Source organism: Vipera berus (genome assembly GCF_964194415.1).
Source record: "Vipera berus genome assembly, chromosome: 1".
NCBI classification, from domain to species: domain Eukaryota; kingdom Metazoa; phylum Chordata; class Lepidosauria; order Squamata; family Viperidae; genus Vipera; species Vipera berus.
In genome coordinates, this window is record NC_138202.1 from 25,635,263 (window position 1) to 25,656,397 (window position 21,135).

At 41.9% G+C, this 21,135-nt stretch overlaps 1 protein-coding gene across 2 annotated transcripts; it reads right to left on the reverse strand.

Annotated features, from left to right (window-relative positions):
• Positions 1-2,093: 2,093 nt before the first annotated feature.
• Positions 2,094-20,884, reverse strand: ATG14 (autophagy related 14). Of its 2 annotated transcripts, none has more exons than XM_081314823.1 (10): positions 20,674-20,884; positions 14,287-14,349; positions 14,094-14,136; positions 11,206-11,287; positions 8,103-8,340; positions 4,654-4,883; positions 3,958-4,075; positions 3,347-3,437; positions 3,151-3,236; positions 2,094-2,463 (listed from the first exon to the last, which is right to left on the reverse strand). In XM_081314823.1, exons 1-10 carry the CDS (start codon positions 20,847-20,849, stop codon positions 2,157-2,159), a joined length of 1,434 nt encoding a protein of 477 aa, XP_081170949.1. In that variant the 5' UTR covers positions 20,850-20,884; the 3' UTR covers positions 2,094-2,156. The 2 variants fall into 2 exon arrangements, with proteins under 2 accessions (XP_081170949.1, XP_081170948.1); XM_081314822.1 differs by having other exon boundaries at positions 20,623-20,884.
• Positions 20,885-21,135: the final 251 nt, after the last annotated feature.

Here is a 21,135-nt window from a genome sequence, read left to right on the forward strand (position 1 = left end):
AGCAGCCCATATCACCTGCAACTAATAAAGTGCCTTGCTTCTTACAAATTTCCATTTGTTTCATTAACAGAAGAGGACAATCCCATGTCACCAAAGATCTTTGAGACAAAGCCCAAAGTCACACAATTGCATCCACTGCCACTTTTGTAAATCAATATAGCTTCCACAGAAGCCAGTAAAGATGCATGTGGATCATTGTATTGCTATCTTTCTATATTAAGTCTTATGATGGAAGAATCACACCATCTGGTTTTAAATCAAAACACCTAACTAAAGCAATCTTTGGTTTAGCAACAAAGATATAAAGGACTAGTTTCTCTATCCTCCAGATAAATTCCTATTTGGCAGGGGGAAAAATCTGCATAGCAAAGTTACTTAAAACCCTATGCACTTCATTATATGAACTCCAGGCTTAAATAGAAGACCACGGCAGAAACACTGAATAAATCTTATTTGCCAATTCAGAGGTTCTTGCATGACTGCAAATCTTTGTAATACAGGAAAAAAGTGCCCAACGTTGAATCTCCAGGGCATTAATGTTGGATAAGCATTGTGGGTGTAATTTTGAAGAAAGGATATTCCACATCACAGATGTACCTGCTCTGCTGAAAGGCTGAACCGGCTCCAAGGCAGAAAAGCATCTAAACCTCACATTGCTAGGACTATTAACTACAAACCCAGAGTCCACAAATGGGGCAGCATACAAAAGGTGCAACAGAAGTTACAGTTGCCTAGCCAATATTTTGGATCACTAGGCAATATGAAGGCAGAAACTGCTTTATGAAGGAGCAAATGATTACATGCCATTTTCTCCTTACTCCATTACAATCCCTTCCCAGACCTGTTGGTTAGGGAGATTTTCTCACTGGAGTTCCACACATGATGGTTTGGAAGATGTGCTCAGTGAGAGTCAATAATTCTTATGATCAAGTAAAGATATGATGGTATGAGAGACATATGATGAATCCTCAAACAAGCCTGACTTGCAAGACTGTCCCTCATCCTTGTTAATGAGAAGAATAATGCAAAACTGCCTAACCCCCAAGTCCTCATCTCAGCATGGAGGGCCAATACTGCACGGACAAAGAGAAACATAAACAGACATGCGAATTGACTGACAGCCGAGGGAGCATCTGAAGTAGGTTTAATATATAAACCTATGTTAAAGGACGATGGGCAAGAATAATACAATGAAAATGGAAAGTTTTTTTTACTTCTAAAATCATTCCAAAACTCAAAACAAAATCACAACAGTTTTAAATTCTATGTACAACATTCTTTATCCACTAACTTGACACAAAAAGGCGGATAAGTCCTCATGTTCTCATCTCTGGAGTGCCAGCTTTCCAAAAGACAGAGAACATGTAGCACACAAAACCAAACTGCAACAGAAGTGTGCTTTCACCCTATGAAAGAACATATGAATACAAACTTTCTGACTACAGCAGAGTGGCTCTATATTTGCAAATTATTAGGGGCCAGCCTCTCTTTGGTGTCTGGTGCTAGAACAAGGAGCCTGGAAACTCTGTGAAAAATATTCAGAAAGATCTTCTAATGGATGAATGCAACACATACAAAAGATAGAATTATCACAGTAGTGTGTTTTGTTTTGTTTTTTAAAAAAGATGGTTTTCTGTATTAAAATTATGGCAACGGAATTTAGAAACTCATTAAAAAAGCATCATTTGCCAGAAGGTTCCTGAAATGTACATTTCTGTGGTAAGTTTGTAAATGATGCACACTCCACAAAACCAAGAAGTCCAAGGGCATTGCTGGAACTGATTGACCAGGATGAGTTTAAGCATTTGCATGACTCTCAGATTGCTTTCTTCCATGATTCTCTTCCTGTCTCCACGCTTCAAGCGATTGCCTTTCTTAGCTTCTTTTAGAAAATGCAGACTAGAAATAAAATGTTCAGGTAATTCTTTTCGGCACACAAAAAAAGACTGTGACTCAGAGCTGCTGAATTCCGTCGCAGGTGTCAGAAAACGGGAGGAACTTCACAGCATGGGCAAACCAAGAGCTGCTGGAGCTTCTGCAAATGAAAGTCAGACACACACCCTTTCCCCACCCCACCCCACCCCGTTCCAGGCACTACCGAACTGAATCACAAAGTCTTCTACAGTGACGGTGGGTCATAGAGGCCCAACTATTTCTTAGCGGTGTCCAGTGTATGCCTTAAACCAAGAGGTAACCGAGGCTGCTGCCGAGGAGATCATGCCACCAGCACTGCTGCTGGCTATTGGTTGAGAAGCCTGCGTGCTCTGGCTCTGTAGCATCTCTACTGGCTGGGAGGGGATATCACAGAACCGTGGGCTGGGTAGGTTCTCCCAGTCTGTTCCAAGGTCAGTTTCTTCATCACTTATGTGTTCATCTCCACTCTCATCTGTTTCACCAGCACCGCTGGGGTCCACAAACTCCATGGAATCTTCCAAATCAGCACTGATCTCAAATGGTCCAGACCTGTTGGGGGAGGGGAAGGGGGAGAGGGAGCAAGGGGGAGGGGAGGAAGAGATGCTTGATCACACAATTGGTAGCAAAAATGGAGTGTGTGGGGGGGGGAAAATAAGCACACATGTATGAGCTGAAGTAAAAGTCAAAGCTGAGGATGTGACACTTGGGCTGAGCAACTGACTCAAAATCTCATTTGGAGCAAGCTTGCATGATGGAGCAAGAATTTTAAAACATATCACAGAATAAGGGAATAAATACTGTGAAGACCCCATAAAGCATCAAGTTACAAGAAGTGTTGGTTTTCTATGGGATAGGGCAGTTCATGCAGAACTGAGACAACGTTCAATCCCTTGTCACAATGAGAAAAACTGAAAAATAGGTAAGCTATCGACTGAAGTCAGAAACTTACTCCTACTATTTTACCTGGAAATTCATAATTCCTTAACAAAGTACATCTGTAACTGAAAAGGCCCATCTCATATTGCAGGACCAAATTCTCTTTTCTCTCTGACTTGGGAGTTGGTGACGTTCAGAGTGGATGTTATTGGTGTCAGGTGTTGAATATACAGTATTTATCAAACTTCACCACTGTTTACAGTGATATCTGATACAGAGAAGGGTTGCTAGGAGGCTCTTCTAGAAAGCATCTGATGGCAGGGAAGAAAGTGGGGCATTTGTTATTGAACTGTTTCTTACCTTCCCAAATGTTCTGTCTCAGGACTGACCAAGTACATCAAGTTTCTGAGTGTATGCAGAGGGTGCAGAAGATCTAAATTGACATGCTGGAAAAGCATATGAAGGAAAGCAGAATACTCATCAGGCAGGACTTGAAAGATGAGGAGGAAACAATGTAAAGCCTTCCAAGAAGGAAAAGAAACCAAATGAAAACTACCTGAGAAAAGCAAAGGTAAAGGATATTGGCATTTAGCTTTTTCACTGCCCAGGTGAATTTCCTCCTGCTAAGATTTTCTCCGCAGAACTCACTGCAAAATATATTAAGGGGCAAACATTAAGGCATAAAATCTTGAACAAGGACTCAAGGCAAATAAACATCTTTTGGATCTCTCTGATTTGGCAAAATAGATTTGTTGGGAGAGCTAACAGAGGCGGGGGGGAGAGGGAGAGGGAAATGAAATTTAGTGCCCACCTACTCCAATGATATAAATGCCAGGAATGTTGCAGCCCTGGGTAGTCAGTTTTTTTTAATGAAGTCACAAGAGGTTTTGCTATCCACCATCTCTAAAGTTTTATTACCATCTCAGTATCCATGCATATTCTTGGCAGTCTGTCAATCTACAGTTATTAGTATTTCTGCAAAATCTTAGAACTCAAAATTTGGTGTATATAAAGTGATAGGTTATAATGGTTACAATTCCTAGAGCGTCATTCACCGCCCTGAGTCCCTCGGGAGAAGGGCGGTATAAAAATTAAATAAATAAATAAATAAATAATGTTCTCAATAAACGTTTTTGCACGTGTTCTAGCTCCTTCTAGATTCCTTACCTGTTATATAGCTTTTTGGGAAGGTTTACATCCAGTATAAGTGACAAAATGTTAGTCAGCTGAGTTGCATAGCACAAAGCAGCACTGATGGTATAAGCAGGATTGTTATGCTCCATGTCTGGAACAGAAGGAAAAAAAATCAATTTTCATGGCCACACCAGAAAAGGCAAAGCCCAAGGATTCACAATATGGTACTCATAGAGAACAAGGTACCCATAACAACTATGAATGTTACTTGTGGAATCTCAAATTTAAATAAACTTTTTAAAAATTACCTTTGTAAAATCTCACAAGTTCACCAAGTGTCGCTAAAGTTCTTGTGTGAGATCTCTAAGGGTTTTGGGGTTTTTTTGGCACCCAGGGTTGCCAAAGCATTGAGATCAGTCAATCTGTTTGCTTCTGAGAATTCTGAGAAATAGTGCCAGTTAATGAGCAATCATCTTCTCAACTATGAGAGCTAAAAATATGCTTTGGGGAAACTCTCTAGCCAATATCATGCTTTGCAATTCTTAGGCTCCCCATGAAAATCGTGGCTCAGAAGGCCGCTTATGGTATCCCTGTGCTTTTCCTACATTTCAATATGCCAAATATCTGTGCAAGATCATTGGATTTGCATCTCAATATTAATTTAAAAAATTGATGAAGAAGCTGGCTCCCTGAGACTCAAAATAGTTTAAATGACGCCTAGCCCATTACCTGGTCCTTGTGTGGTCTTCTTCTCTTCTACCCAATTGTAGTAAGCGGAGTAATCCCCATTGTTGGGAAGGGTTATCCAAGGCCCTGTGATGCCAATGCTGGTGTCTCCATTATGGTCATCACACACCCATCGCCCAGAAAGATAGGTGGTCCTCCTGGCTTCTGCAAGCTTGCTTACTGTGCTAGAGGTCATGGCATTGTCACTCTCTGAAGATACATCTGTGGAGTCCCTAGAGGAAAGGCAAGGAATGGTTACTAAAACGATTACACAGGAGTTCAGATTTTATTCCAAGAAGAGGTTTCAGAGTGTGCACGATAGGAAAAGGTGGCATTGTTTTAAAAAGTTACAGAAAAGCACTATGTTTGCAGCTCTGTGCCGTCTATGCGGGGAGGGAAAAACACCCATTTTCTTGGCAGTAAGCCTTATTATTAAGGAATGAATACGTTCAGACTCAGTGCCTGGTGAGCTTCGAGATGAGTAGGGCTTCTGAGAAGGGAGGAAACGGGATAACTAAGGATATAGCAAGCAAGCAGTTGATGATGCAGAGCAAGCCAAAGATGGAAGAAACGCTGCTAACCTTCTCTACTGATGCCCGTAAAATCTCCCTAACTCTTCAAAAAGGCCTGGCCATGAAATAACTCACTTCCCTGATGCATTTTGCTAATCAGTTTCCTCCAGCAAGAATGTCAAGATGGGGAGCAAAGCAGCTGATTCTTGTAAAGGAAAAGGACTGCCTAAACTTCTTCAGCTGAATCTATAATTCCAAATCGGGGAAAGAAAGACCAAAAGACATAAACTGCTACTATCAAGACAACTCATTTCTCATAATGGACACTGGAATCTGATGACAAATGGACGTTTCCAGGGAAAGTGTATTTATTTTAAGGCTCTCTCTTTTGAGACCATGAAGGGCCAAATGTGAATAAATTGCTATACTGTATTTTTCTTATTTCCATTAGCCTCCTGACACTTGGACCTGCTTGTCTGTTCCCCACCTCTATATAAAGGGCCCACTGCTACACTTCACAGCACATGCTTGGAACTGTATTTAAAGCACTTCAAACACTTAATTATTAAAAACTCAGATTCTATGAAACTAAGAAAGTGCCAGATAGGCACCTTACTAGAACAGAAATAGGAAAACATATAGTACTGGCTGAGTGCTAAAAGTCCTTTCTCTCAGCTATTATATTCAGGAGCAAAGTATGCCCTACTTTTGAGCCGGGTCTGGTAAGAAGTTATAGACATCTCCACAAACAATGCATTTTGAGAAATCTCCATTCCAGGATGGGGAACAGTAATTATAATTCCTATTTTAGTAGAAAAGGAAAAGGTATACAGAGGATACGTCAAATAAGAAGAATAAAAGAAAGTTAGCAGAATCAGTGAAGATTATGAGGAAAGATTCTGAGTTGTGGAATCCTTGTCTTCTCTGAACTTGGTTTGCTTGCAGGTGTTTTACTAGACTAGATAACGTTAAACAACCTGTTCAGCTTTGTAGAAATAAAAGTGAAAGTGTTTCACTTTTCTACTTCAAGAGAAGAAACAAGAAGAATTGGAACAAGGTCTGAAAAAAGAATCTACTCCTTCAGAGTATTTGCTACTTCTAGAGAAGAACAGGCAGCGAAGCTTACTTAGAAAAGAGACTACAACTATCTAAGAATTTTCAACAACAGATTGACGAGCTTCAGCCCAAGCAACCCATTTCAAGAAAAGATCCCACCTCATTTGACCGACACTTAAGAAAGGAGTTTAGAGGGAGGGCTTTCTGTTGAAAAGGGGATAAATAAATAGAATGCTATCTACCTATGTGACAGTCTGATGTTGGCCTTTCCAAACTAATACTTCTGAAATCCCCTTAATTATGTCCTTTCTACGCAAACATGTCGATTATAATCTTGTATACAGGTGGTCCACTACTTACGACTACAATCGAGCTCCAAAATTCTGCTGCCAAGGAAGACATTTATTGAGTGACTTTTGCTCCATTTTACCTTTCTTGCCACAGTTACGTGAATCACTGCAATTGTTACGTTAGGAGCCGGGGAGCGATGCTGCCTCAAGAGGGAAGAGCGTCGGGCGGGAGCCAGCAGGGCAGTCCTGCACACACGCGCACTCCCCGGCTGCTAAGGAGCGCTCCTTAGCAGCCAGGGAGTGCGCGCGTGTGCAGGACTGCCCTGCCGTCTCCCGCCCGATGCTCTTCCCTCTTGAGGCAGCATCCCCAAGGACTCCTTAGGAGCTGGGGAGCGATGCTGCCTCAAGAGGGAAGAGCGTCGGGCGGGAGCCGGCAGGGCAATCCTGCACACGCGCGCACTCCCCGGCTGCTAAGGAGTGCTCCTTAACAGCTGGGGAGCGCGCGCGTGCGCAGGACTGCCCTGCCGGCTCCCGCCAGACACCAGCCTGCCCTGCTTCCTCCACAGTGAGAGGGGAGGGCGTGCCTTCCCGGGCTCGCTGATTTTCCGGCGTATAAGACAACTGGGCGTATAAGACGACCCCCCAACTTTTGAGATGATTTTCATGGGTTAAAAAGTCGTCTTATACGCCGGAAAATACGGTAAGTTATTTTTTTCAGCACAGTTGTAACTTTGAATGGTCACTAAACAAACTGTTGTAAGTTAAGGACTACCTGAATTTGTGGCTATGTGCCAGTATTCCAACTCTGCCAACTATCCACGGGCTCAGTTGAGTCATTCCAAACAATAAGATATTTGCTAAACAATATAACTAATATTGTATGGTACTGAAGCTTCCAAAGATCCTAAACCAGTAATGAATTCTCAACCTAATCATCTCAGCATTATGAGGAAAAACTACCGTAAGAAAGGGAGAATACAAATTAAATAGATACTTCAATTTAAAGAAGTAAATTCAATTGGTTTCAGTGAGGCTTGTTTTCGAATAACCAGAGAACATCTCAGGGAAAGGGCGGTATATAAACGCAATAAAATAAATAAATTCAGTGCATCTTCTGTGTCACTGCCTTCTGGTTTTCCGCCCCTCATTACAAAAGTATGTAGAAATCACATTTCTTCTATATAGACCAGACATGTCAAACACAAGGCCCGGGGGCCGGATCTGGCCCGCAACGTGGTTTCATGTGGCCCGCGAAGCCATCCTGGAAACAGTGAGGGAATGGCCCCCACTGCCTTGGCCCTGGCCCAGAGACCCTCAGATCTGTCCTACTCCTGCCCAGGCCCCCATAGGCACCCTTGATGAGAACGATGTAGAGCTGGCCACGCCCACCCAGTAGGCCATACGCACTCTAGCCACGCCCACCCAGTAGGCCACGCCTACCCAGGCCATACCCACCCGGCCCCCTGAGGGCAACCGCAATGCTGATGCGGCCCTCAATGAAATTGAGTCTGACACCCCTGATATAGACTATGAACATGAATCACTTCCTGAATATATGGTTAACCACATCAGCCACACTACTCTTCCTGCCTACCTCATACCAATTTTCACTTCCTCAATAGGGAATATAACAGAGGTTAATTCCAGGACATGTGACCGCCGGAGATCTGCCAGATGCTCGTGATGACTTCTCAAGTCATAGTTCTTCTTCTCTACTAGATCTCCAAGCTTGCAGTTGTGCTTCTGGATTTTCTCCTTTTTCTCCTGATGGCGATGAGCCCTTCGGTAAAGTTTCTGGTTCTCATCTTTGATCCTAAGAAGCCACTCTGAATCTAGAACAACACAGGCAAAAGTAAATCTTTGGAAGACTCCCAAAATGGTGCAGCTAATTACTCAATAGATAATGTATGAATAAATTATATTACTTAAATATGCAAAATTATACATTGTATCTTTAATAGAAATATGTAATGACTGTGAAATAAAGCAGTGTCTGGGATCTCAAAGCAGGATTAAACCTGAAACCCACAGCATAGCATTTTAGGATGCCAATGTTACCTTGTCCCACCTAATTTATCACACTAAAAAAGTTTTTAAAGAAAAACAGAAATTGACATGCTGCAAGACTAAACAACCATTTCCAGCATTATCTTGATCTTGAGTAAAACTTCTAGGCCCAACAGAGCCTCCTAGAAAAGAAAAACAAAGCCAGCTGCAGCCCAGTATTTCGTTTGCAGGTCTACTCCCCCTAATCAAAAGAAAATTTGGCAGAAGTAATAGGAAGTTATTAAGATTTCAGGGCAGACAGCATTCATAAATCTAATCTGAGTTATTAAAATAATCCTCTGATGGAGTTATCCCAATATTTTAGCTGCTGATCTGGAGAGGACGGAAACTGATGTTCAGCCTGTTTGGGACTGAGCTGCACTCAGGTAGTGATCTTTAGTTGTCATTGCATTCCCAAGACATGACTATGGTAAGGATCACCTTTACACAATTTCCACCATAGCAACAGCTACAAGAGCCAAGGTGGCGCAGTGGTTAAAATGTAGTACTGCAGCTACTTCCGCTGATTCCTGGCTGTTGACTGCCAGCAGTTTGGCAGTTTGAGTCTCACCAGCTCAAGGCTGACTCAGCGTTCCATCGTTCCGAGGTTGGTAAAATGAGGACCCAGATTGTTGGGGGGACAATATGCTCTGTAAACTGCTTAGATAGGGCTATAAAGCACTGTGAAGCGGTATGTAAGTCTATGCACTATTGCTATTGGTACAACCCTTCTTGAGTAGGTTGGACAGAGATGGTTATATACATCTTGGTTACATTCCAAGATGCTGACCTTTAAAGCCTTAAGCACCACAGAGCTTAATTATTTGAGGACCACTGCCACATCACATAAACCAGTAGAAGTTCTGAAGATATCTCACTGTGTTTCTCACAAGCTATGGAATGTCCTCTCTAGGGAGATGCATTTAAGTCATCAAGCACCAATATTTTAAAAACACAGTAAGGAGGCATCTTTCTTCATTAACTGATTTTATAGATTTTAATGCTACAGTTTAATCTGGTATTTTTGTTTTAAATGTGTGCTGCTCTCAAGTCTTATATAAGTAGAAAAGCAAGGAATAATTTTCATAAATGAACAATTAAAAAAAGAGAGATTATATATCCCACCACCTAATAGTATTCTTCAACACCACCAGAAAAAAATACTAGACTGAGAATGCATTTTCCATGGACTTCTTGCTTTGTAGTATTAAGATTTCACTCAAAATACAGATAATTTCTAAAATGTTGCCTACATTTTAATATGTTATTATTGTGAAAGAACATATGTTATTTTCACATAAAACAAGAAACATTTTGTATATGCAGTCAAATAATTCTCTTTGAACTAGAACATTGGTTTTCAAATTATGTACCTGCTCTGACCCTGTTATGTATTGAAAATGCTGCATGTTGCCCAAAGAACCTCGACTAGTATCAAAGAATTCTGGAAGCTCACTTGAGGGTGTACCCTAAATCAGGGCTTTTCAACCAGTGGTACGGGTGCCACCTGTAGTACATTGGCACCTGGCAGGTGGTACGTGACCATCCTAGAAAAGTGGTAGCACGGGAGGGGAATGAGCTGAACCGGTGGCAGCACCGCACAAGCCTGAGCGAGAGATGGCTCTGGAGCTGCAAGGCTGTCAGGGCTCAGCGGAAGCGCCAGGATCAGTGCCACTTTCCAGCTGATCGGCGCTTCTTCGGGGCTGGAGCTCGGCGCTGATCCTGGTGCTTCTGCTGAGCCCAGAAGAAGCACCGATCAGCTGGAATGTTGCAGCATCTCCAGGGTCTTGTGATTTACATTCAGATGCTTGGCAACTGATTCATATTTATGATGGTCAGTGTCCCAGGGTCATGTGAAGTGACCAAAACCTGCTGCAACAACCCAGCAGATGGGGGGGGAAATAAAAACCAAACCCCCACCCCACCCCCATTGCCAATCCTCAACAGAAATGCTCACAACAATGAAAACCTCAGACAGGAGGAAGAGCGCCGCCGGGCGGGCAGGCACATATCTTGCTCAGCTGTGGCTGGGGGGACCTCTTTTTTCAGTGCCACTGTAACTTCAGTCACTAAGCAAACTGTTGTAAGTCGAGGACTACCTGTACTTCATCACTTTTTTCCTTTTTTTTGGTCATCAAGTTTTTGACACCTTGCTAGGTGACTGGTGGTACTCGGATATTACCATATCCTAAAAGTGGTACAATGGGTGAAAAGGTTGAAAAGTCCTGCCCTAAATGCCAGGTAGGCCTATTTGGCTAATCAATTTTACATATTAAATATATTTAGTTCATACACCCAATAATACTTCATAGTAGTAGTGGGGGTGGGGGATGGGGTTACTGTTTTATAATCTTTTGTATTTGTTTTTTTAATTGTTTGTAAGCTGCCCAGAGTCAATGAGAGTGAATGGGTGGCCATATAAATCTTTAAGTAAATACATAAAATAAATAAATAAACAGCACAGGAGTGCAAAGGAAAATTTGAAATATGAAGGCAATAATCTTTTACACCATTACTCCTTTTATCAAAGAAGCTTTGGTAAGTTAATGAAACTGGTTAAATTAACTTTGTACAATTATCAGAGAAGATATGGGTACAGAATAGGAATTCCATAACAGGAATCTGCCAAGACTTCTGCAACCATCATTTACTTTTTACTATTTCTTCATTTTCTTTGCATATTGTTTGCTTCAGCTGCTCAATTCTCATCTTGCAAGACATTATTTTCCATCTCTGAAAGAAGAAGAACATCTATTAGGATCTTTGCACTGGATAAAAATACATCTATAAAAGAACACATATTAGGATCTCTGTAAACAATTTTTGCATTTAAAAAAAAATAATTTTAGTCAAAGTAAACAGATGGCTAACTCCATTTCCAAAATCCATTCAGTTTAATCAGCAACCCAGAAGTTGCTGAGGCCACTGTAAAGGGAACATTAAGTAATTAGGATGCCCTAGATTTACTTTTCAATTTGACATCACAATTAACCATCTATGCTTTGGTTGTGCTGCATTTTAGTTTTACCTTCAGTTCAGAAGAGAATTACATAACAGAATGATTGATACTGCAACCAAACTGTCTAATGCAAGCTATAGAATCTTATTACCGTATATACTTGAGTATAAGCCGACTCGAGTATAAGCCGAGACCCCCAATTTCACCCCCAAAAACTGGGAAAAGTTGTTGACTCGAGTATAAGCCGATCCGCCGTTCTGCATGCCTCGGAGGCTGGATCCGCGCTCTGCAAGCCTCTGGGATCCTGGGAGGCCTAATGCAAGCACCAGCCCGCCTGCCTCAGGTCTCCCCCACCCCCAGATACTGGGCTTCAGCACAGCTGGCTGTCTTGCCAAAGAGAAACATCTGGGAAGGAAAACCCTGTCTTACCTCTTTCCCAATTCTGCCTCTGCCCTTCCTTCTACCAAGGTGTTCTGGGACTAGTTCCCTAGCCTTTTGGAGCTTTTGGTGTTCGCCCATCAGCTGTCTACGGGGAGGCAACAAAGCTGCCTCTCTAGGCTTTGAGAAAAGGCCCCTTGCACAAAAGGCAGCTTCAGGACGAGCTTCCAAAAACCCTTTCCTTCCTTAACGCCCTCCCCACCTTCCCCCAGAAAGCCATATTTCTTTTTTTTTTATTGAAAATTTTTATTGAAGTTACAATATTATCCCCTCCCCAACCCACCCCAGAACCCCTCCCCCTCCCCCATATTTCTTCAATAACAAAAACATAAAAAGCTGGTTGGGATGTACTCGCTGATTTCCCCCCCCCCCTTTTTTTAGATGCTAAAACTAAACTCTCCCTCTGCCTTCCAACCAATATCCCTTTTTAAAATCTTACCTTGGCTCCAGATGGAAGAGTAGAGGAACTAAGCTAGTAAGGAGAGAATTTTTTTCTGCAACTTTTTACTCCTGAAGTAGTAGTAGTAGTAATAGTAGTAGTAGGAATAATAATAATAAATCCCTAAAAGTTGTGCCAGAAAATGGAGGACGCTGGGTCTTTGCAAGTTTTAGCTGTCTGTCAGACTGCCTGAAAAGGGCGGCCTTCAGGCAGCCAGGCGGACAGCTAAAGCTTGCAAAGACCCAGCGTCCTCCATTTTCTGGCATAACCTTCGGAGATTACTTTAAAAAAAAAAAACAAAAAAAACCTTCAGAGGAAAAACAGCTGCAGAAACATTTTGTCTCCTTGCTGGCTTGGTTCATCTACTCTTCAGCCAGGAGGGAGTCCAAGGCCTAGAGAAGGAGAGCTTTGCAGCATCCCTATGGACAGCTGATGGGCAGACAGCTGAAAGAAGCAGGCAGGCAGGGCGCGGAGGAACGGAGACCTGCAGGTCTCGGACGGCGGTGGCTTGGGAGAGGTGCGCGCGATCCCGGAAGCACCAAAGCCTCGGCCGCGCACAAGTCCTCGGTAAGTTTTTTTTGTTGACTGGAGTATAAGCCGAAGTGGAATTTTTCAGCCCAAAAAGTGGGCTGAAAAATTCGGCTTATACTCAAGTATATACGGTATCTGCTAGTTCTTTAGGTACCGTCTCAGAAGTAGAAAGTTTCTCTAAGCCAAGCTGCAGTGATCCTCAAATAACAAGGTAAAAAAAAAGGTAAAGGAATCCCTGCAGATTTTATTCCGTTAGTCGTTGCCGACTATAAGGGGCGGTGCTTAACTCCATTTCAAGGCCATTGAGACAGCGCTATCCAAAGACACTGCCGCAGTCATGTGGCCAGCATGATGTCACAGGCACTGTTACCTTCCCACCACAGTGGTGCCTATTTATCTACTTGCATTTGCATGCTTTCAAATTGCTAGGTTGGCAGGAGGTGGGGTGAGGACAGGAGCTCACCCCGTCACATGGCACTCGGGTCTTGAACCTGGGCTGCCAGCTTTCCAGCCGACAATCCCAGCATCTTAAATGACTGAACCACTGTGCCAGCCCCTCAAATAACAATGGCAGTCAAATCCTTACAAAAACCTCTATATCAGACAGGGACATATCAGGGGAGCCCAGTGCCACTTTCAATAAGCACAAATCTTACATCAAACTTAAGAGCAACTAATATCCTTTTTAAAATATCCTACTATTGTACTATTTAATAACAGTGTACAAAATGATTTAAGATTGGAAAAAATTGCTCCAACTTTATTGGAAATTTTCTAGCACTACTATAACCCTCCTGTAGGTGTTTTGAACTTGAAACCATCTTGTTTCAAGTGCAAGCTTGAAGTAGGGCAATTTTGAGCTATGAGCACTTTTTGGAATGCCTGGAATAGCACCAGCTTTAGGTAAAGTCAGAACAGTATTCTGATATTCCAAAAGAGATTTATTTGAATATAATCTATCTTAAGCACCCAACCTTTATAGATATAATAAGCATTGTTCATTTGGGCTGAAATTCAGTTATTTACAAAATATGGCCACCATCACGTACATATAAGACAGACGCATGATAAGGAATAACTATTGGTCCCCTTCCCATGCAAGGAGCACCGTGAATAACAGCACTAAGGAAAACTAGTTGAAATATGAAGTGAAAGAATTCTGCAAGGCTCACCAGTTGATCAGCTATCTGCTTCCCCTCTATAGCTTTTAACAACCTATTTAAAAAAATGGAGGAGTGGAAAAAGAAATAGAACGTTAACTAGCAACCAGAAATATACGTCTATATTGATTAAGATGAATTAAGTTGATTGTATATTAACATAAGCTTAAATAAATAAAGTAAAATAGAATGAATTGGGACTTACTGGGACTGGAATTCATGCTGTTTCTTTCTAAGGTGCTTTAATCTCTCTTTTTTTTCAGAAAACCTAGAAAAGAGTAACATTTAAAGGTGTTTCTCAATAAATAAGAATATGAATAAGCTCTATATTAGAAAGGCCTTGCTTAGAGTATTATCACTTTATCTTTTTACATACTATGTTGAACATGTCATTCACTTCATAAATAACAAGATGAATGAAATGACGCTTGGAAGATTTTCTGGATATGCACTAGACTTGTTAAGACAGAAATGGCAGAATGCAGATTATTATCCATTAGTAGCCAACTAGCTGATCAACAAACTAACTAGAAATTAAAATTCTTAGGCAAGAGTAGTGAACTTATTTAGCTTGGATTTCACCAAAATCAGGATAATCATGTTAGTCTTTAGAAAATTGGAATCAATAAAAGCTATGCCAGATCATAAATAATTCAAAACTATGAAACATCACAGCCTGTACTTATGCAATAAAACAGGATTGTCCTATCTGAATTTGGGAAGGCAAATTTTATATAGCAATATTAAAACTTTCAGGCTTGTACATATCTTCCAATGTATTATATTATATCGTATTAAAGTCCTCTGAATCCAAACAAATTTATTTATTCATATCGTACCTTTATTATTTTTACAAATAACTAAAGGTTAAACCAATCATTCTAGCTGAAGATAATAGAAGATACAGAGCAGCAATCTAAAGGAGATGCACCAGACTGAAGAAAACCGTTTTACAATATATTCTTATGCAAGTATACTCAGAAGTAAATCCCACTGAGTCAATCCTATCAACTAGGTATAGCATTCAAACGTTAAGATAACTCATACAACTGGAATAATAAAACATATATCAATAACACCATGGAAAAACAATATCATAAAAAGAAATAAACCATGAAATAACAATAAGTCAAGCTTAAGCACAAAAAGAATTAGAATGGAAGAAAAGCTATGCAATATGTAAGCTGAAAGCTCTTTGCCAAAGAATCCTGCTCAGCCAGTGATAGAATGCTGTAAGCTCTGCTGAAGACCAACCTTCCTTGAGCAAGGTATTACACATACTGGGTCCCACAAAAGAAAAGGCCTATGGGACTATTAATTGAAAAAGTGGGAGACTCATTGGTCAATGGTTAAAACACTACGATAAAGAACTCTCCACATAAATCTGAACTGTTACTAGTGTTATTACTTTAAAGCTACAGAACAGGCTGACTACATACTAACATACTAAATATTAATCACTATAATTATTATTCCTAAACAGGAAATTATTATTCCTAAACAGATGCATCTGTTCTTCCAAAAGTATATTTATTTTTAAAATTGATAAAATTTCAGTCTAGGAAGAAACTAAGCTTCACGTATCAGATGTCTGGGAAATCACAAAAGTTTGTCCTATGTACCATTAGTCAATAAGATACACAGAAAATTGATTGTATATTAACATCAGCTTAAATAAATTTGCCTGATTCTAATACAGGTAATTTGCCTGATTCTAATACAGGTAATCTTTGACTTACGATAAGGAGATTCTACTGCATTAAAGATGTTTTGTTATGCTGAGTCATCGTTTGTGTATGTTTTGAACAAACGAGGCCTTTGGATCTTATTTGGTGGTAGCACAGTGGTTAGAATGCAGTTCAGCAGTTCGATTCTCACTGGCTCAAGGTTGACTCAGCCTTCCATCCTTCCGGGTTTGGTAAAACGAGGACCCAGATTGCTGGGGTCAATATGCTGACTCTATAAACTGCTTAGAGAGGGCTGTAAAGCGCTATGAAGCGGTATATAAATCTAAGTGCTATTGGTATTGCTATCTTGCTCTTAACTTTGGGATGCAGTTCTGCAGTTCCAAAACTTTTTTAAAGAAGGGGTTGAATAACTTTTATTTAATTATGTGTAGACGGTACTTGATTATTGTATTAAATTAAAATATATTTAAAGGAATTGAATTTTATCAGCACGAATTACATATTAAATCTGACTGATTTAGTGAAGCTGTACAGTATGAAGTTGTACGGTAAGTATTCCATCTTTAGTATTCTATGGTCTGACACTATGAACAATCTCTCACTGTTTAATGGCAGCCTTAGATGCAAAATATTTTTATTTAAAATTTGCATAATGCAAAAGTAATGATTTCCTTTCTACAGGTAAGACTATGCAATTTTTTTCCACAACTGAAACACACACAGACTGATACACATTTAAAAATGTGGTGGAACAGGTATTACACCTTGTGCTAGGCCTCAAATAACAAATGTCCAACTTGACAATCATAGAAACTAATATTATACAGATTTACTAGAATACTTTGACTAATTGTGATTAGACACACAAGGATTATATTGTGTGTGTGTGTGTAAAATCAGCTATATTATATTTGATTATATCTCACTACCGTTCCTGAATATAACTTATTCTATTAATAGGATAGTTTATAGGCTGAAACTTTGGAATTATTGTGCTTGGCTGCAGCTAACATTATTGCTTTACTCTAATGAAAAGTTCTACCACAACTGATTTTAAGCTGTCAATGGAAAACGTGTATTTATTTTTTAAAAATGCATAACATAAAACAATAATTATTTTCTTTGTACAGGTAAGGCTAAGATCCACTATGTTCAATGGGACAGAATTTACTCTTAATGAGGACTTCACAATCCTTCTTGGAAATAATCCTTTGACTGTTTCCACCTGACATACTGACCCATTAGCCAGTTACATTTTAGCACGTTTGTTACACAAACACAGTCTATGTGAATGGTTTATGATCCCTGTGACCCTAGGAAATTGGATAAATTGAATAAAACTCGGGTAAATTAACCACAGGTAATAATATAATGCAACCTAATCATTCAGCAAGGAAGGGGAGAGATTTCTACATAAACATGTATAAGAAGATATTGTTCATCATTTCTAATTTTCAGCAAGTCCTGTAAGTTCCAGTTACAGCCAATAAAGATACAAAACATTTAAAACCCACCTTTTTATAACCATGCTATCTCTGTGGAATGCTCTTTCAGTTGAGAAATATTGTTCCATTGCTGACAATATTTTTCAACAGTGAAGGCAATGCTCTTTCAAAAATCAAGATGAAGGAGAACATGTAATGACTTTTTGCCAATTTATGTTTTTGATGCTGGCTGTTTATCTTGTCATTTAATATTTGCATTTCATTACTGTGATGGACAAGTCATGCTGGAAGCTTTATAGACAAAAAGATAAAGTGACAGTATTTGTAGTAAATAATTAAAATCCAACATGCATCCTATCAATCTAGCTGGTATGTAAGAGGGCAGAAATATTTGACCTGTTAAAAATTCTCGCTCAATAAGAGAAAGCCATATACTAATCCACCTCTCAGAAAGGTCTGTTTATGTATGTATTTCAAGGATCACCCAACTCCTAAGCAACTTTGGGCGGCATACAATTAAAAAAATATATGTTTGTAAAATGCTTGAAAGCAGTCTTTCCATACTTAAAGAACTTGGAATAGGGAAACTATGGGCACAGTACTGAACCCACTGAACTGAAGAAAACTTACTTGTAAGTAAACCTGCACTGTATTGCTACATGGAGTTAGAAATACTTAGTCCTCGTTCAGTTGTCCAGAATGGTATAGAGTAAGGTATAGAAAATAGTACAGGACAGGGTTGGACTAGAACAGGGCTTTTCAACCTTGGCCTTTTTATGACTTGTGGACTTCAACTCCCAGGATTTCTCAGCCAGTGTGCCTGGCTGAGGAATTCTGGGAGTTGAAGTCCACAAGTCATAAAAAGGGCCAAGGTTGAAGACTCCTGGACTAGAAGACCTCCAAGGTCCCTTCCAACGGTTATTCTGTAATCTGTAAATTGAGCAATGGTTTCTTGAATAATAGACACTCCATCACTACTTTCAAGACAGAAGATACCGTGTTTCCTCGAAAGTAAACCCTACTCCAAAAGTAAGCCCCAGCTGATTTTTTTGGAGTGGGTGGGCCTAATATAAGCCCTTCCCAGAAAGTAAGCCCTAGCGCGGGGTGGGGCGAGTCAGCCCAGCTCTTCTGTGCGACAGCCAGAGCGCCCCCCCCCCACCTCCAGCCTGCCAGGGCCCTTTGCCAGCAGCCGCCGGTGGAACCGGCAACAGCTGGCACCGCCCTCTCTATCCCACCATTTGCTTGCCTGTGGCCGCAATGAACCAACCCCTCGGCGAGCCCCAGCCTCCACCTGCCCTGCCTGCTGGCCCTACTGCTGCTGGGACCTTTCTCAGCCGCGTCAGGTGCCGTGTGACAACCAAGTAGCTGCCCATGCTGCTTCTACTTTGCAGGGCTCTTTGCCCTCCTGGCTGTGCTGCTCTGGCCTGGGTTGCTGAGCTGTTCCTGCCTGGCGCAGGGTGAGTCAGCCCAGATCCAGAGTGCTGCCCCGTTGCCAGCCTGCCAGGGTCCTTCACCAGCGGCCGCCAGTGGAACCACACTGGCCATGCCTCCGCCTTTGGGCTGCTTTCGGCAGGTGTCCAGCAGGTGAAGGGAAGCAACTCCACCCTCCTGCCACCAAAAGCGACCAGCTGATATGAGAGCTGCAGTGCCTGCCAAGGCCCGAACAGCACCAGGTTCAGCCCTTAGCCTGGCGCCTGCAGCACCAAGTAGGCGTGCAGGCTGGCACTCAGGCAGCCCAAAGGCAGAGGCGAGGCCGGCGCGATTCCAATGGCGACCATTGGCGAAGGGCCCTGGCAGGCCAGCGGGGGGTGGGGGGGGTGGCACTCTGGATCTGGGCCGACTTGCCCCACACCAGACTCTGTGCCCTTTTTGCCACCACCCACTACAGCCACACTGGTACTGTACCAGGTCCGCCACCACTCTCGCCATGTTGCTTCTCCACTCCATGCACAGGCCCCGGCCCACCCCTGCACAGTCACAGACTACTGGTACCGGTACCTGCAAAAACTAAGCCCTCCCCGAAAGTAAAACCTAGTGCTTACTTCAGAACCCAAAAGAAAGTAAAACAGAGTCTTACTTTCACGGAAACACGGTAGCATATCTTCACTAAAGGATGCACTTACCACTAATTGCATTTAACCTCCTGTGACTTCTCCAGATGCTTTCACCAATAATGTAGGGTAGAGATCTCATTCATATAAAGTAATGCTAATGGCACAGAGGACACTGTCCACTTCTTCTGGAACTCAAGCTCAAATCAATCCCAGAAAACTCAAGGCTAAGCTTTTATTATCTCTGCAGAAATTGGCTAACCAGTATCCAAGTGAATAAGAGATTTTATTCTATAGATGCTTAGCAACACTCCAGCAGACCAGCTTCCAGGATGATTTCTTTAATAGTGACCAAGTTATTTTAAATGTTATTGGGCAGTTATCCAGAAATATAATAAAGTGAACTTGTTTACCCCTATTACTATCATGGTATAATCTCAGCACAAACTCTTACTTATATTTAGTGTCATTCTTTGTCTGATGCCACAGTAGCTTTAAGTATGTTTTCTGTTGCATTATGTCCTGGAACCCTTCAATACACACAGAAGTTCCTCATGGATCAGTGACTACAAAGAGGTCACTCAGAAACAATCTTATTAAGTTGACCTCAGAGATGGAAAAGTAGGACTCTTGGTTCCATCATATTTGACCACTGATTGTACTGACTACTGAAAATTGGAACTAAGCATCCAGCAAATATAACCCGCGCTCACAAATCTTTCATTCATTTATTCTCAAGTCCTTCTCAGGATTTGAGAAATGAACACCTTGCAACTGGCTTTCACAGATCCCTTTAATTATAAAAATGCTTGACAAGACTTATGTTCCATTATAGACTCAATGGCTGGGTGTGCACATCACACTTGTCCATAGTCACTTTAAGCACAGATAATTTAATTGATCCAATTTGTCACTTCCCACAATCCACTACAACATAAGTTAGCCACAGAGGTTACACATCAAACAATAAAGTGCGGTTGGCTGGTCTGTAGTACGGTGTGATGTGCGATCAAGAGGAGCTAAATATATAGCAGAGGTCTTCAAACTCGGCCCTTTTATGACTCATGGACTTTAACTCCCAGAATTTCTCAGCCAGGCATGCTGGCTGAGGAATTCTGGGAGTTGAAGTCCATGAGTCATAAAAGGGCCGAGTTTGAAGACCCCTGATATATAGCATCAGCACCTATCGGCCAGAGAATTGGGAGCAAGGTTTATCCACTCCCTTTAAGTAACTACTACGGAATTTTGGAACCTTTGCGTTTCGGACCTTTAATCCTGCCCCCTCGGGAGACACCGGCAAAAAAAATAAGGCCAACAATCCAGGCCCCAACCCAGCCCCGTCCTGACAGGCACCCACCGCTCAGAATCGCGGCCATCGAAGAAAACGAAGTCGCCGCTGCGGACGCACTTGGCACAGGTCAGGCGGCGGCGCGTGCTGTTGCAAAGGGGGCAACGCTCCACGGCGACATAGAGGCCCTCGGCCCCGGCTTCCGCTTCCGCAGGGTAAGGCCCTTCCGCGGCGGCCACAATACCCGGTCGCCGCCAGCTCGGGCCGGCCCAGCCGTCGCCCCTGGAAGACGCCATATTGCTGACGGGCTAGCGGCAGGCCGGCGGTCACGTGGGACTTTGTTTTCAAACAGAGGTATGACGGGAAAAAAAGGCGAGGAAGAGCAGCACGTGCTGAAGGTTGGGGGCGGAGCTAAGCCAAACAACAGAGGCTGAGCTGCGTAGAGGAGGAAGTCGGAACGGCGGCTTTTCTCAGTTGGAGCCTTGAAGTTACCCCGAGAGGTCGAACCAGTGCGGTACGAGCAACTGGGCAGAAAGCAGGCGTAAAAAGGAAAAAAAAAAGACTGCGTTCGCATGACGTACT

Coding starts and splice junctions, on each gene's coding strand:
- ATG14 (XM_081314822.1), bottom strand. CDS start 20,849: ATGGCGTCTTCCAGGGGCGACGGCTGGGCCGGCCCGAGCTGGCGGCGA. Junction 4,884..8,102: donor GAAGTGAAAATTGGTATGAG/GTAGGCAGGAAG, acceptor CCTTTCCTCTAG/GGACTCCACAGATGTATCTT. Junction 3,237..3,346: donor TTTACCTTTGCTTTTCTCAG/GTAGTTTTCATT, acceptor ATGCTTTTCCAG/CATGTCAATTTAGATCTTCT.